At 38.8% G+C, this 16,934-nt stretch overlaps 2 protein-coding genes across 3 annotated transcripts; one reads left to right on the forward strand and one right to left on the reverse strand.

Annotated features, from left to right (window-relative positions):
• The first annotated feature begins 1,513 nt into the window (after positions 1–1,513).
• LOC140758612 (protein ALTERED PHOSPHATE STARVATION RESPONSE 1-like) lies at positions 1,514–8,425 on the forward strand. Of its 2 annotated transcripts, none has more exons than XM_073094842.1 (4): positions 1,514–3,150; positions 4,365–4,558; positions 5,977–6,200; positions 6,795–8,425. In XM_073094842.1, the coding sequence occupies exons 1-4, from the start codon at positions 1,896–1,898 to the stop codon at positions 7,564–7,566; spliced, it is 2,445 nt and encodes an 814-aa protein (XP_072950943.1). In that variant the 5' UTR covers positions 1,514–1,895; the 3' UTR covers positions 7,567–8,425. The 2 variants fall into 2 exon arrangements, with proteins under 2 accessions (XP_072950943.1, XP_072950951.1); XM_073094850.1 differs by having other exon boundaries at positions 4,431–4,558.
• Positions 8,426–9,611: 1,186 nt separating this feature from the next.
• On the reverse strand, positions 9,612–14,323 carry LOC140758623 (dihydrolipoyllysine-residue acetyltransferase component 5 of pyruvate dehydrogenase complex, chloroplastic). Its single transcript, XM_073094860.1, has 6 exons — positions 13,346–14,323; positions 13,052–13,243; positions 12,868–12,946; positions 10,287–10,357; positions 10,115–10,198; positions 9,612–10,003 (listed from the first exon to the last, which is right to left on the reverse strand). Exons 1-6 carry the CDS (start codon positions 14,198–14,200, stop codon positions 9,899–9,901), a joined length of 1,386 nt encoding a protein of 461 aa, XP_072950961.1. The 5' UTR covers positions 14,201–14,323; the 3' UTR covers positions 9,612–9,898.
• Positions 14,324–16,934: the final 2,611 nt, after the last annotated feature.

Raw genomic sequence — 16,934 nt, forward strand, 5'->3', positions numbered from 1 at the left:
TTCTATGTGGGATTATCTCATATTTGACTTTCGGGTGATGTAATTTATATATTTGGAAATATGGAAATGCTAAATACTTATAAATCCTAGAAATGATATGAAACAATTAACATGTTGGTTTAATTAGTCTTTAATGTTAGCAATCACATATCATTGCAGAGTAAGGAACTTAGCAGAATAAAACTTCCAAACTATAAATTTGTTAAACAGAAAACTAACTTGATATAATCTAGTGATATTATGGATACTTAATAAATCATTTTCTAAAAGATAATATGTAAAAATTGTAGGAGGCACCCTGCAAAGCCTTACTGACCAAAAAAATATAATTATTTACAAACTATGCAAATATAATATTATATTATGTTAACTCATTAAATACTTTAAAATTTTAAGTCGTTTAGAAAATAATATTTTTAATATTTTATATTTAATAATTAATATAAATAATTATAAAGTGATAAGAAAAACTAGGCTGAAATATTTGTAAACTATTTGCACTGTATAAATAATCGTTGCTGGTAAAAAGATGATTAAAATAAATTCAAAGAAAGCTATTCGTACTAACCGTTATGAAAATAATTATGCACCACCAAACCACCACCAGAATCTGAACAAAAACTACCCACCCACTAACTTCCAGCATAGTTAGTCCTTTCTCTTGTAGATAGAAGTTTGATAGATTAGCTTTTATCGTGGGGGGGGGTTAACTCTCTTAAATATTTATTCTACTAGTTATATTTAAAAATCCTACAATTAAAAAATAGACTTATATAAAAAATTTCCTTTTAATTTAAAAAAAAATAAGAATAATTTTTATATAAGTCGCTAATTTAGCGACTTTCCGTTAGTGGCGCCAACTGCCGAGTGACGTCTCCTGCCGTCAACGTTGGCCCGGACAGCGCACGCGGCTTAGTTGGGTCAAACACGTCACTCTCTCGACCCCCTCCCTCCCCTCACGTCACGCGAACCTTCCGTGGGACCCACACAAGGATTGCGAAACCATGTGGCGAATGCGGAATGACCCGTTTGCCCTCTACATATTCTCGAGTCTTGGATTCAATACGCCGAGTGGATTCGGATTCATAGCCCTTTTCTTTAATATTCACGCTTTAATATTCACGGCCTTCCCTTCCTATTCCTATTAATTATACTTGCATTTAAGGTCATTTATTTAATATTTTGTAATAAATTGGTGGAAGGATTTACTCCATGTGGTCATGTATCACTTGCCAACGATGTCGGCATAGTTGGGAAGATTCGCAACACGAGTCGTCGGAACTTTCCGGTACCCTCGGAAGATCTTTAGCTAAAAAGGACTTTCTTAAACGCGGCAATGCAAGCCAACGGGCAACGACAGGAACGTCACCACCCACCGTAATTTCCTACTCTCCCAGTGGCGTAGATTCCAGCTCTAAAATCAACCCCGCCACGTCGGTCCACGTCGGACTGAAAAAGCCTCGCGTTTAACGCGTAGAAAGGATAAAAAAAACTATTTACTCTTCTTCCCCCCACCGCTTCTCTCTCTGTCCCAATTGCGCGCCTGTTTCCTTCGTCTTCCTCTCTCTCTCTCTCTCTCTCTCTCTCTCTCTGCTGTCCTCTTGACGACAATAACGGCCGGTATTTCGCCTACCCGTTTCCGTTTCCGTTTCGCTTCTTTTCCTCTCTGTTATCCTCCCGAAACGCCTCCCTCATCCTCGTAGCGGTCCGTTACGAGAAGGGGAATCGAAAAGGCGAAAACTACGAGCTCTTATGGACGGAAACGAAGCGAAGCATATGGGGAGGACGGTAATCTAGGGTTAGGATTTCTGACTATCAGTCACTCGATCGGATCTCACAAGTCGATGCCGGAGAACGCCGGCGATGGGGATTGACGGCGGCGGAGTCGGTCGGCGATGGGATGCGGGAGCTCGCGAGTGGAGGAGTCGAAGATTGTGTCCCTGTGCCGTGACCGCACGGAGCTGATCCGCAAGGCGGCGGATCGCCGCTACGCCCTCGCCGCGGCGCACGACGCCTACTTCCAGTCTCTCGCCGCCGTCGGCGACGCGCTCCACCGCTTCCTCGTCGAGGAGCTCGTCGAGGATCCGGATTCGCCGGCGCCGGGGTCGCCGGTGCTCACCCTCCCTTCTGAGGGCAAGGGGAAGTCAAAATCGAAGGGATCGAGCGGAAGCCTGTCGTCGTCGGTGACGCCGCTCTCGCACTCCCTCTCCGGCGAGGGATCCCATTTGCATCTCTCGTCTGGATCGGAGGCCAGCCCTAAGGAAGCAATTGGGGCCAAAATTGGGGAAGGAGAGGGAAAGACTTCGTCTTCTTCGCCTTCTCGGGCCGCATCGGCCGTTTCGAGCCCTAAGAATTACTTCATGAGGTCATCCTCTGCAATCCCCGGAATGGTGTATAACGATTCTAATTATCCCTATAATGGCTATGATTATAGTTATGGGTATGGGAATCCAGGATATGATAATCCATATTACTTTGATCGGCCAGCAATGAGTCCACCACCGACAGCTCCTGCCACTCCGCCTCCTCCTCCACCTCCGGAAGGCTCTACTTGGGATTTTTTTGATCCTTTCATTTCTTACGAGCAATATACACCGAACTACTCGCACGGGAGGTACGGGATGGATTCTTATTTTGGCAGCCCAAATTCGAGCGAGGTGAGGGAGCGAGAAGGCATTCCTGATCTCGAAGACGAGACGGAGGTGGAAGTTGTGAAGGAGGTGGAGACGAAAGGGAAAAAGGTAGCAGAAGGCGGTGGCTCGGGAGAAATGGGTTCTAGCGTTGCTAGTTCGAAGGCAAAAGGTGTACAAGAGGTGAGAGGGATGGAGGACAAAGGGAGTAAGAGCAGTTCAATCGCAACTACAGTTAGAAGCAAAGGGTCGGATGAAGGGTCCAGTGGGAAGAAGAAAGGGGTGACATTTGGAGAGGACAATTCACTGGTAGAAGAGAGTGGGCCTAGTGGTGGGAAATTATCATCTGCGACGAGCAGTACGACATTGTTGTCTTCACCTATTGGAATAAGAGATGTGAAGGTTGTTGTGGAGGAAATTAAGGAGCACTTCAATTTGGCTGCTGATTGTGGTCAAGAGGTTTCACGGATGCTTGAGGTGGGAAAGGTGCCATACGGAACAGGAAGCAGAACGCTTAAAGGTGGGTATTTGCAGTGTTTTTGTTCTTTTATATTCTGTTTGGAGCTCCTTGCTAACTTTTTTGCAGTTAAATGTTTAACACAAATATATAATATTATACACAATGGAGGGAAGAATGGTTGTCTACTTGTCTCTCAAACTTTGCTGCCAAATCCTTTAACTTAATCAGATAACCTCAGAAGGTGAAAGGTGCTGTTTTGATAAAGGCTTGTTTTTGTAATGCTCTGTTGATGAACTCTATCTTCTTGAAACATGTTGGTGGAAAAATTTACGGAGTTCCATTTATACAACAACATGATTTTGTGAATATTGATCTAAAACTAAGCTTTTAGTTCCAGCTTTTTGCAGTCTGTTGTATGGATACTTCCCCTACATTACTTCTACGTAATGTAGTATTTGGAAAGATTGTAATACTTCTGGGAAATTTCTGCTGTTGCAATTCTCTATTGCCAATGATGAATCTGAGCCCCAAGATGTCCTATTAGTTTCTCAAGGTTTTTTTATTTTTCATAATCATGATAATATGTTCTCACACAAAATCAATTTTTTTACTAAGAATCGTGATGAACATCCAACATCATGTGCCATTAGACTTCTTTCTCTTCTACTGCAGGAATTATGATCTGCAATATCCAGGCATGAACTCGTTATACACACATATTGGCCTGAAGCTTTTTCTTCATTGTGTGGTTTTGAACTGTTCTTTTTCATGCTCTACTGAGCTTTGGGGCAATAAATTATATTCCTTGCTTCTTTGTTAGGCTTCTTGCATGCACTCACTCAAATAAAAGAAATGATTGATGTCCATCTACCCTGTATATCGGTCCTTTTGATATCACCTTGTTAGTGTTTGCGATTTGCTCAAAATTAAGTAGTAGCGACAGCAGGGTTTCCTATGCTAAACTACTCTTCCAATTTATGCTTTAACAATCTTGGCATGTTTGCACTCTATTTATCTATACTACAAAAGTTTTGTGCAATTTTCACATTTTCAATTGATATATAATTGAGTGTTTTTCCCCTTAGATTACTATCTGGGAAGCCAAAGATTAATAGGCTGAGCTTTGACTTTTTAATAGTTTTGGCCTACAATTATAGCTCAAGACTGCGGTGCACTGTACCCTCTTTAGAAAGACCAGTATTTCCACCACAGTATTTTGAGATTAGTAAAATCTTGTAAATATTGCTGCAGTTATCTCTTCCGGTATATTGCAGATTCTATGACTCTGCCTGTGTTGCTATCTTCATGCCTTCCTTTCAAATGTTTACAATGTAGAACAGCAAGTACATCAAGGAGCAAAGGGAGCAACGGCTATTCTGATAACCAGACTGGTATGAGGTCGGGCAGTCTTTCATCAACCTTGGACAAGTTGTCTGTGTGGGAAAAGAAACTGTACAAGGAAGTTAAGGTACATATTATCATTGATATAGATAAGTTCCAATGGTTCTGTGCAATTGATTTTGAGTCAACTCGTTGTGGTTATCTTTTAGACTTTTAATTTATTAGCTTTAAGTGTTCACGAACATAAAGAGAAATTCTCAATTTTCAAAGGCATCAGATGATCTAAAAGAAGGAATATTTGTGATTCTGCGCAAGAGAATCCTTGCTCTTGAAATAGAATAAGGATTGCTCTTTATCACTCTGAATATGGAAGGTGAGGCGAAAGAACAATATAACTGTGAGAAAACTATTTTCAATGACTATATGATTCCTGAAGATCAAGGTTCCAACTGTCTCATGGTCATTACTCCATATACAAGCATTTCTGTGACCTCATATAGATTTTGGCTTATTGCTCCACTTTATTGCCTTATCTTATGTATATAACGTACCGAAGATATATCATGTATTGACAGTTTTGTTTGTTCTGTAAGTAACAATTAGATGCATGAGTTGTAAATGTTTTGAGTGAACTTTTTAACTTAGAATGTTATATTATGATTCTCTTCAGTCTTTTCATATTACATTATGTAGATGGATACTTCCATGCAATTCATTTGCATGACTAATTTGTTAAGGCAAACCTCGACAAGAAATATTAAACTTCATATATCTTCCTTTGAATTTCAAATCCATATGAAACTATCCCATCTTAATTCTAAAGTAGTTAAGTACCACATACATATTTGCAATAGTTTATTGAAAAATGATTTGCAGAAACATATGTAGTGTGTTTATAATTTGATACATAAGAATTCGCACAGAGTAGGTTGCTGCATGTTGTCATCATTTAACATGGTAATGAATCTGTATGAATTAACTTCTACAAGGTCCAGCCATTAATTTTATATTGACGAAGCATCAGTTAGTGGTTGTTACTCTGAAGTCATTATGGTAACAACCAAAGCCTGACCAAGATAATAGTATGCTAAAATATTCTTATGCGCTTGTGTTTTTTATATGAGATGGTTAGTCTGCTATATGCAGCATTATGGCTGAATTAGCTGGAAAACTCTGTTAAGTTCATGTCTGAATTAAAATAATATGTTACTTTCTTTGGAAATAAAACTGTACTAGACACTGATATTTCATGTATGCACGCCATGAAATCTGTTGGGTTTGATAAAATTAGACGATATCTTTTATTGCGTGCTTTCTGTCTTTTAATTGTATTTAAAAGATAATATAGTAAGGTTAGTAATATTGAATTACTAGTTATCTGCAAAAAAAACACCAAAGGAATTGGTAATGTAGAAAATCATTATCTTGATCTTTGAAGATGTGCTCCAAGAGATAATTACTGGTAGAGAAAAGACTGAAACTTTGTGAAGATAATTTGGAATTTGTTGTCGACATATCTTTAAATTGTTTAGATTGTTGTTCTAGGATGAAGAAAAAGTGCGGGTCATGTATGAGAAGAAGAACAAGCGTCTGAAATCTTTGGATGAAAGAGGAGCAGAGTTTCCAAAGATTGATTCTACTCGGACAACTATTAAAAAGCTACGGGCCAAGATTGACATTATAATTAAATCAGTTGACACCATTTCAGGTAGGATGCACAAAATAAGAGATGAGGAGCTGCATCCCCAACTTGTTGAACTAATCCAAGGGTATGATTGAGTTCTTAATTACATGGTCATCTTTCTTATACAACTATTAGCTTATTACCCGTAAACTCTTTGATCTCAGCTTAGCTATTCGGAGACTCTGTTCTGAGCTCATTCTATAATGTTCTCAGAATTTGAATTTGATTATCTAATAAAGTATGAAATGCTCATCATGTTGCCATTACAAGATGCATGACATTGTGAATAGTACTATCTTTTTAACTGGTGTGGTGCATATCAGAAAGCCTTTGTATGAATAAGATGGCTTTAAATAAACCTCTTCAGCATTGGTAAGATTGGCATTCAGTTCAAAAGGATGTCTTCTTTGTCTTCTGATGGCCAGCTTTATGTGTATCCTCTATTAAACATCTAGTCCTCCTATTATTGTTTTTACCTTTTGGCTTTGCCACATATGTCACCCAATAAGTTGCAGCTTTATTGGTAGCTTGGTGATTTCCAATTCATAGACTATCATAATTGTTGATTTTGAGGTTCATGCTTCCTTGCCTTTTTTTCCTCTTGCTTTTGATTATCGTTCTTGGTACTAGAGGGAAACAGATAATTGAATGGTTCATACTTGTTTTTCCTGCTGTGCAGATTGATAAGAATGTGGAAGTCTGTGCTGGATTATCATCAGAAGCAATTACGAGCCATAAATCACAGCAAAAGCCATCTTCTCAAGGCAAATGTTGGTACCCAAAGAAAGCATGTTGCAAGAGCTACCAGGAAACTGGAAGTGGAGCTTTTGAACTGGTGCCATTGTTTCAACACATGGATAAAAACTCAGAAGTCCTTCATTGGAGCCTTAAATGGATGGTTAATGAAATGGCTTCCTGAAGAACAGGATGAAACACCAGATGGTGTTCCACCTTTTTCCCCAAGTAGATTTGGAGCTCCAGCTGCATTTATCATCTCCAATGATTGGTCTCAAGCAATTAAAAGGATTTCGGAAAGCAAAGTTTCTGAAGCAATGAGTGGCTTTGCTGTGCTTGTGCATGGACTAAGGAAGGCTCAAGAAGAGGAACGCCACTTAAAGCTAAAGGCAGATCATCTCTCAAATGTTTATGATAGAAGGCTCAAATCTATGCAGAAGGAAGCTGGGATAAATGGGCACTTGGAAGTTGTTTCAGTCAATGAGAATGGTTTGCATCACCATGATAATCACATGATAGCACTACAAACAATGAAAAAAAGAAGAGATGAGGAGAGAACCAAACATGAGGAAACAGTAAATCAAGTTCATTATGCAGCCTCCAACGTTTTGCCAACTGGATTAACTCCTATTTTTGAAGAATTGGGGAATTTTTATTCAGAGAATCTGAAAGCATACAAGGAACTTAGAATTACAAATCAAGGTGGAGGCTCATAATTTACACGACAAGCACAGTTTTGTCAATGTGTTTCAACTAAGGCATGCAATTATTTGTGATCCTTAAACAAACTCACTGCTTGTCGGCTGGATTGACACTTTCAACAGTGCTATACTATATTGTGGTAGAGAGGAGCTTGATCTCAGTTTTGGTAATAGGTCCTTTGAGAAGTCAGAATTCACTGAATGGGCTTTCTATACTCGAAGATCTCTACAAACCCGACGTTGTGATGAGTTTTAAGCTGGTCATTCCAAGTGCTGTGCTCCACAGAAGCCCCTACAATATGTTTTCAGCAAAACAATCCTCGAGTGTTATTAATGGCAGCTAAGACATGCAAAGAAAGGTTGATTTCTTTATCGATTGACTGGTAGAGATGTCCAAGGCTATGATGGTTGAGGTTGTAAATCAGGATGAGATATAATTCTTCCCTGGTGACTGACAGATGGTGTAAGCAAGTCATTACATGTTAATTGGTTCTCAAGATACCTGTCCCAAATTCATCCGCAGCATGACAGCACTAACATCACACAAATTGGTCGACTCTGTTTGCTTACAATCAATCTTCTGCTCTCAAATTAAGCTTTGGACTGCTAACAATGTTGTCCATACTATGCTCAGTTTTGACTGCCCTGTTAGGGGGTCCTGCTTTTTAAGGCAGCCTTGATGTTGCACAGTGCTGTTGGTCAGGTGGCTTATATTGTTATCAAGAAGGCTGTGACACAGGGAAGCAGCAAGTCTTGAAGGTTTGAGTTGTTCCATACTTGTTATTTACAATTCCATTGTTTTTTGTAGACAAAATCTTTCAATCTTTTGTAAAGGGCCCAATTCAATAAATTTGTTGATAATAGATTTCATGTCTCCTTTTTGTCCACTCCCAAGATTACATTTGACATTGGCAGATCAGGCATATCTGTGGTTCCTTTCATGTGCAGATCTCCTTTGCAAACAAAGTACAAGTTGGTCCTTTGTGTGACATCATGGGCAAGTCCAGCTCAGAATTAGGTAAAGCTTGCTAAGAGCATCAGGGACAAAGGCTCCAAATATTGAGCCAAGAGCGCTCTATATTTATTATTTAATTAATATAATATATATATTTATATATATTATATTTTAAATTACTTAATAACTTTTCTTAATATTATTATTTTTTAATAAAAAATATGTAGTTAGAAAACTCTCATTTATATCTTTATAATAAAACTAATTCAATAGTTTCATAAATAATTTTAAATTACTATATTTTTAATTAAAAATATCAAAATTATATTACACAAAATAAAATTTTAAAATCTAAAATAATTTAAATAATATAATATTAGATTTATTTTAAAGAACTTAAAGAGAGGATTTTAATGGTATTATTTTTATTAAAAATTGATCAGTAAAATTAATTATATATTTTGTTTAATTAACTAGATTATTTAATAAAAGATACAGACAAAATTTAAATTTTTGAATTAAGTTTTTGTAAGATAAAATTGATATTTTTAAAAGTTAAAAGGTATTGAAACCGGGCTCCAAAATTTTAGATGGCTACTCCAAACCATTGCAAACTACCTCTGTAGAAGTGCTAGCTGCAGTATGACCAACTTTCTTTCCATATTATTTTTCAGCTCAAGAATCATGTATCCTGTAAGTAATGATTAATAAATATCATTTATCTAGTAGACAGTAGTCTCATGGCATCATGCATGCCGCTAAGCAATATTAATAGATCATATATAGGAAAGGTGAGAATATATCAATTTTTTATTTAAAAAGAAAAAGGCTTTCAGATTAACACTTACTCTGCTATTTTAGGTGTTTTTAGACTGCCAACTAATCGTCAAAAGAAGAGAACTTTGTTCCTTATATTGGTTTTCCAATACGGCTCCTCAGAACATCCAGTCACGGAATTAGTCCACGAGGAGAACTTTTGATTTAGGGAGCTCTTCATCTGAAGCACAGTTTGTCAACTTTGTTATTTCTCTCACATGATGCTGAGGAGAAGAGCTAACAACCTTTTTATCAAAAGAGAGAGGAGGAAATAAAACCAAAGGTACTGTTGCAGACAAAAGAACTGTCTCAGATAAATCAAAACTTTATTGAAGTGGCAAGGTTTCACATAAATAACCCTGGAAAGAAAAAAGTGGATGAAACGAAAGGAGGCCATCTCCAAAATACAAGTGATGCTGAAAGCCTGAAAGATGGTGAAATAGCTCATGCTACAACAAGCAACATTGGACTTGTACTATTGAACTAGATGAAATGGTTAGCTCATATTATAGGCACCAACCCTGACCCTGTAATGCATGGAAATACGGAAGAAACCAACTATAAGAAGAATCGCATCTATAGAGTGAGGTCTTTCGGATCCTCTATAATTTTTGCAAGCGTTTGCAGAAAGGCAGCAACATCAGCTCCATAAATTACCCGGTGGTCAGCAGTGACATTCACCTGCAAGAATTCGGCGTGAAAATTCAAGAAAACAGGCATATATGGAGAACTAGGAAGCTTGACATCAAGGATGCGGTGGATGTAATTTGGGTGGTGTTGCAAGAGATTTACCTGCATCTGTCTCTTCACGCCAATCCTACCATCCTTTGTACCTACAAGGGTTGGCTGTGATGCGCCTACTGCCATGATTGCTCCCTGGAACAAGGTCCAGCATAAGATGTTAACAATATCAAGTTCAAGATTTCAAGTTTGCAGATGAAATGCTTCCATAGTTGCTACTCACAGTTCCAGGAGGCAAAGTTGCATCAAATCGGTCTACACCATACTCTCCAAGGTCTGAAAGAGTGAATGTACCTGTTGATTGATTCATATACATATCAAAATACGTAATACATTACCTTCTTTACTAAATAAGAAATAGGTAAGACACTATAAATTAACTCAAATGTGATTGTGTCCTCAACCTGTATTCTTCTTGACATTAAAAAAACGTATTACGGGCATCTAAACAGAGTAGATTCCATAAAAGTAAATGTAGCATGCTGTCAAAATTCAATAGAAAATGCAGCTTGAGGTATAAAATAGCAAAAGAATATCCTTGGCTAGAAGTTTAGAACCATTATTCACATCAGGGTGCTGTGGTCCGAATTCACATCAGTTAAACAGACATACTCGAAGGGAAATGATATTGAAGGAGCAAAAGTTGCTATGTACAGATCAATCTTTTCAAAATGACAAAGATACCCGCATCTGATTTAATGGATTGGAGGAGTCTAAAAAGATAAGAGCATGAGTATAATAGTCATTGTACTTATGTTTGCTCTGGCAATAGTAATTGTTGCTCTGTAAGTATTAATTCTTATAATCTAATGAAGAATAATAAGGATGTTTCCACACAAGTTTTGTTACATGAAAAGAGCACTTGTAAGATGAATTACCCTTAGAAATTAACTTATAAGTGAATGTGCCTTACTGAGTTGTGAAAGGCCACAGGATGGTGTATCAGCCACTTAGCAGGACTAGTTTAAAGTAAAAGTTTTATTTATAGGATGAGGAAACCCTAATCACAAAGTTTTATTTATTAGATGAGAAAACCCTAATCACATAATACATTCCAACAGATCTTACCCTTATTCAGAGTTGAACTTCAACTGTTTGTCTACAAGCAAGTACTCCATCGATAGTTCAAAGTTTCAGCTTTGGTTAAAAAATGAAATATCTCAGTCAAGTTCAGTTCTAGTTTTGTTGTATCGGTTTTGGACTTCTTTTGATAAATAGTCTTCTTTATCTCATTTTTCAATATATTGCACAAAATCTAATAACATTTAAGCAATGGCGTTGATATTGATTAGATAGAAGTTGGTTTCAAGTCAAATTCAGCTTAGAATACAAAGCATACATTAAAAAGATTGCTATTAGGGTTGTTTCGATTGGATGCTAGTTTTGGGGGGCAATATCAAATCGGATAGGACAAAAACACGAAACATTTTGGCAAAACATCTTAGTTTCGAACAAAATTTCAAACCATAGTCCATCCTTAACGAAGAAAAGGGAAAGAAAAGAGGCTTCCATAGTGAATGTGTTTGGTAGCTAAAAAAATTTATTAAAGTGACTAACTTCAATGAAGTGACTCTTTTTTTAAGAAAGAAAATAAAAATAAAATAGAGCTGTTTTTGGTAAGTAAGACGATCACTTTTTTGACTTATTTTCAACAATCAAACATTAAAAATATAATAGTTTCTGAAAGTAACTATTTTCATTTCTTACTTTCTAGCAACCAAACACATGCAGTATAAAACAGACATAATGACCTATCATGCTTTCTAGCTTAAATAGTTGCTCAAACAACTAGCTGAATTTGCAGATCCAAACTTCAAAGTCAACAAAGGAGTGTATCGTAGCATAACCACGCCTCTAGGAATGTCTAGCAAAAGATCCTAACTTTATTTTGAATAAAAAACATTAGAAAGAAAAACTAAAGCCCAACCCCTTCAGGTGTACTCTAGTCAAGGTCGCATCACTGCAAAAATAGTAGAGCCCACAGTGCGACAGATAAATATCTTGATCTCCTATTAAAGCCCAACATTAGCTATTGATTCCCCACTAGCTAGTGCGCCAAAGCAATCCAGGGCCCCGGGAGGGTTCACTAAAGCCGTGTACCAAAAAAAGTAGTACGGTAGTCTATGACTTGATATCAAAGTCTCAACATGACAAGATCTAGACGGATACACGTATCTGAAAAACAATGTGAATGTAACGTTGTCACTAATTGTTTTTAATGCTGACGAACATCCTAGGAGCTAATATTATATGACCAGCAGTTAAAGACAGTTTTTAAAGTTCTTGTTTGTTTTTCTAAGAATATTCATTATTCAATAAAAATATATATGTAACATTATCTGCTCTTCAGTGAAAGAGCATTACGAAGTACCAGTACACATTAAGACATCAAGATAGATCAATAAAACAGTACGGCAGTAAGGGGGAGACATCTCCATTTCCATCTTGTAATAAGTTGACTCAATAGTACATCTTTTTAATTTGCTTCTATATCTAGTATTAGGTAAGTACAGTATAAAACGCCTGCACCATGCCTAGCCATGAAAATATAGGCAAGTTGCAAGTGCATGATTCTCTAGGACTATAGTACAAAAAAATTGAGAGGAGAAAGATATACACAAAAGAGACTAGTACCCAAATCCAATAAAATTGGCATACTATCAAATTACCGCTGCTAAAAATAACTAAAAGACAAGTTATTCAAAGTATCGCTGTTGGGTCTGGAAGATAATCACTTAAACGATCATGTGCAAGAAATATAATTCAGAGATTTCAATTAATTTGTCAAGATTTGTAAAGAATACCGGTGTTGTACTGCAGCTGGTTGGCTCCAGCCTTATCGACCAATTCGTTCAATTTCCTTGACAAGGAATATACATCAAGCTACATTACAAGACCTTCCATTAGAATAGCATTCCAAAGATTTTCCACTCCCAACCAACGGATAACAAAACTTAGTAGAAGTTGCAGCAAAAGCAAAGGTATAACCTTGTCAGCATCCTCAAGGACCGGAGTGATAAACCCTCCATCCATGGCCACGACAACAGCAATGTTGATGCTGCTGTTGTACGTAAAACTCTTCCCATCTCTACAGCTGGAATTGACCACTGGGTGCTTCGTCAACGCCATAGAAGTCGCCTTCGCGAGTAAAGCAGTCATGGTCACCCCCTTGGACTTGATCTGTTTCAAATCAGATACGACATAAACTTCATCAATATACAAGAGGTAAAAAGATTGCTCCTTTATCAAAAAAGAACCAAAAAGAGAAAAAAAAATCCTCACTTTCTTGTGGAGCACTTCAAGCGCATCCGTGTTGATGGTATAACCGACACGGAACGTGGGAATAGACAGGCTTTCTGTCATGTTGCTACTCATGGTCTCCTGCATTGCGGTGAACGGCACCACGGAGCCCAATTCGACGGCTGGTGAAGCCGGCGCTTGCACCGGAGCTCCTGGCAGAGAGGTGACTACGGCGGCGGCGGCGGCTTCGACATCCTTAGCAACGATTCGGCCCATTGGCCCCGTTCCAGCGACGGATCCCAAATCCACTTTGAGATCCTTGGCCAGTTTCTTGGCATAGGGCGTCGCGACGATCCTCCGCCCGCCTTCCGATGCCGGGTGCGCCGAAGAAGCCGCCATTGGAGGAGATGGCGTTGGAATTGGAGGAGGAGAGGCAGGTGGGGCTAGGGTCTCTTGATCAGGAGGGGGAGGGGATGGAGAGGCAGCAGCTCCGGATTCGGATTCTGAGGGAGACGACGCTTTGGATTTGGCGAGCGCGATCTCGTCCTCCGATTCCGCAAGGAGGGCGATGGCGGAGCCGACGGGGGCGACGCTCCCTTCCTCGACCATGATGGCGGCGAGGTAGCCATCGTAAAAGGTCTCGACGTCCATGTCAGCCTTGTCGGACTCGACGACGACGACGCTGTCGCCCTTGGAGAGCTTCTCGCCCTCCGACCGGATCCACGACACGATCTTTCCCTCCGTCATCGTCGAGCTCAGCGCCGGCATGAAGATCTCGCGGATCTTGGCCTGAATCCGCCGCGGGTCCCGGCGCGTCGCAGTCCCCGGCGCGGCAGAAGCTCGCCGTAGATGGGACGAAGGGAGGAAGGAGGAGCGGAGATGGAGGACGTTCGCCATGGTTCTCTTCTCCTCCTCTTCTTCTTTGCTTCGAATTCTCTCGGGATTTTAGAGGGAGGAAGGAGAGGGGTTTTGTTGCTGCGGCCCTCGCCTCGGGCGCATCGACTAATGGGCGGAGGTTCCAACGGTGGTGTTCTCTTAAAAACTTTAACCAAAAAAGAATTAAAATATTATTATTTTATTTTATCGATTGCAAACTCGTACGGTTCAATAAATTAAATAAATTTATTTTAAAATATATCTAATTAAGTTGGCTCGTTGAAAAATTAAAACTACTAATTAAATTTAGAGCTTAAAGTCCTACAAAATATTTAATCCTAAGGTTCACAAAAAATGGAACTCATAATATTTGTAACAAGAGTGGTCTTAGATTTCTAAGTCAGAATTAATTGTTGTAGGAGAGTTTTAGTATAGCACTTAGGTGGTTGGTTGAAGTTAACTTGTTTAGAATCCTTAAGTGATGTTCAATAATCAAACATTAATTTTCTTTTATCAAATTTAAGAGTGAGAAAGGAGAAATAAAATTTATATATAAGTCTAAAATAAAATATATTATTTTTCTCAAAATTACAATTTCATTTGTAAAAATAGCTTACATTTATACTTATAAAAAATAGAGTATATTTCTTTCTCAAAAAAAAATTAAAGTCTAATAAATCTGTAATAAATTATAATGTGGTTGCAGAAATTATAAGCTTTTTAAAAATAAAGTTTAGAAGACGAGAGTGATCTTGATTTTGGTGAAAGGGCATTTTGATCTATTAATTAATATAATTTTATTTGTTTCATTATATCAAAAATAATAATTATATTTTTAGTCTAATTTATAATAATTCAAGCTGCCTAAATCATAGCTTAATTTCAAGACTTAGTCTGAATCCAAACATTGACCGACAATTAAGTTTCAGAATTTATTAGCTCATTAAATATGGTTACTGTTTGATCCTTTACCGTTGGCAACTTTCACAATGTAGCAATACATAGCCTATTAATTCCTCTCTTTTATCTATCGACACAAACTTGAAGCTTTTATGCAGATATTTCCATCGAGTAAATGAATAGGTGTGCATCGCCATGGGGTTTGTAAACTCATAGCATGAATCTGAGTCTCTTCTTTCTATCACTTTCTTTGTTGTTTTCATTCCTACATAAACACAGTTAGATCTAAAAGGATATCTCTTGGTTGTCATACAACTTGTTACTAACCACCAGTTCCATTACCAAATTGAAATCTGAACTCAAGGCTCCATTACTCAGACTCAACTAAATTTTCGATATCCTATTTTCTTTGATCTTATTAGTCGAGGATGATCAGAAAGTCTACTGGACTGACTCGAGTCTAAGCCGGCCTTTGTCGAGGAGGAACCCTAGGCCTAGGCAGAAATAGAAAGTGGTTGAAGGCCTGAACGACTCAACGTCTCTCCGCCCTTCTCTCACCACCAAGACTCTCCCGTTTTTAGCCTTGTTTTATGTGGAGGGCTTTGTTTGAATATTTCCTCCTGCAACTCAAAATGCCGGGCTTCGTCTAATTGCACATAAACATCTACCATCGCCTACTGAAACAGATCAAAAGGGAAGAATTGAGAAAACTACGTGAGCTAGTTTCAATGTAAGAAAAAGTTTCGTAGATCACGGATTGATTAGGGAGTGTTATACATCATGCCACCGCAGGAAGGGACGGCTGGTAACATCTATGTTTGGCTCATATCTATCCTCTTCTTCCTCGTCCTCCTTGCGGGTGGCGTCTTCCTTGCGCTGTATATATTCCTACCCGTGAACGTCGTACCACCATGGTTCGCCTTCATTGGAATGATTCTGGTAGCACTGCCATGGATGTTTTGGATTCTTACATGCATGTACCGATGCGGCGTGCGACAACTCGTCCGCGAACAGCAGCAGCAGCAGCCGCCTGTCAGAGCTGCAGCGGTTGCCCCATCGGCCAGCAGCAAGAGTGGCTCATCCATTGCCGGGTCGCAAGGCGGAGCCAGGAGGGTGGTGCGGTTCGGCAATGCCACCACCGTCGGCTCGCCTGATGCGGCGACAAAAGCGCCGCCGCAGCAGGGACACAACTCGGACGGCGGCTCGCATCGTTTGGGCAATGGCTCGGTTGACGGTTCATCTCTCAACTCGCACGAGAGCGAAGTGCCCTTGGCGTTTTCAATCTCTTCTTCATGTTGAGATCGCAGCTACCTAGCAAATGACTCCCTTTGCAGGTAAAAAGATTTTAATCCTATCGAATGATCTATGGAAAAAGAATTAATTAATTGCCTCAACTTATTCTTTTCGTGAATATAATTCTTCTTTCTCTTTTATTGTAATCTTCAAACTTGCGAATGGATTTGATATTCAAATTTACCTATCATGCATGCAGCATTGGATATTCGACTCTCTCTGATGATGCTTGCAAATTAATGTCAGCATGGATTCCATTATAACTTCTACCTAAACCAGTTAGGAGGATGCACTGTTACACCCTCAAAGAAGCTGTACGTAGACTCCACCTGCAAAATGGATCACAAGATCCTTGCACAGTGAACCAGACGCAAGGAGATCTAGAAGACCGGCCGTGATTTGTGTGAACCTCATCATGATCATAAAAACGTGCCGTTGGATATTGGTTAAGACTTTATACCATCAATGGATCACTTTCTTAGCATGGATTACTGTTGCAGGCTTAAATAATGATGAATGGAGAATACAGTTAACAGATTTGTCTTGACAAGTGCGTTACGAA

This window comes from Typha angustifolia, chromosome 1, assembly GCF_048772165.1.
Source record: "Typha angustifolia cultivar Huaian chromosome 1, ASM4877216v1, whole genome shotgun sequence".
Classification (NCBI taxonomy): domain Eukaryota; kingdom Viridiplantae; phylum Streptophyta; class Magnoliopsida; order Poales; family Typhaceae; genus Typha; species Typha angustifolia.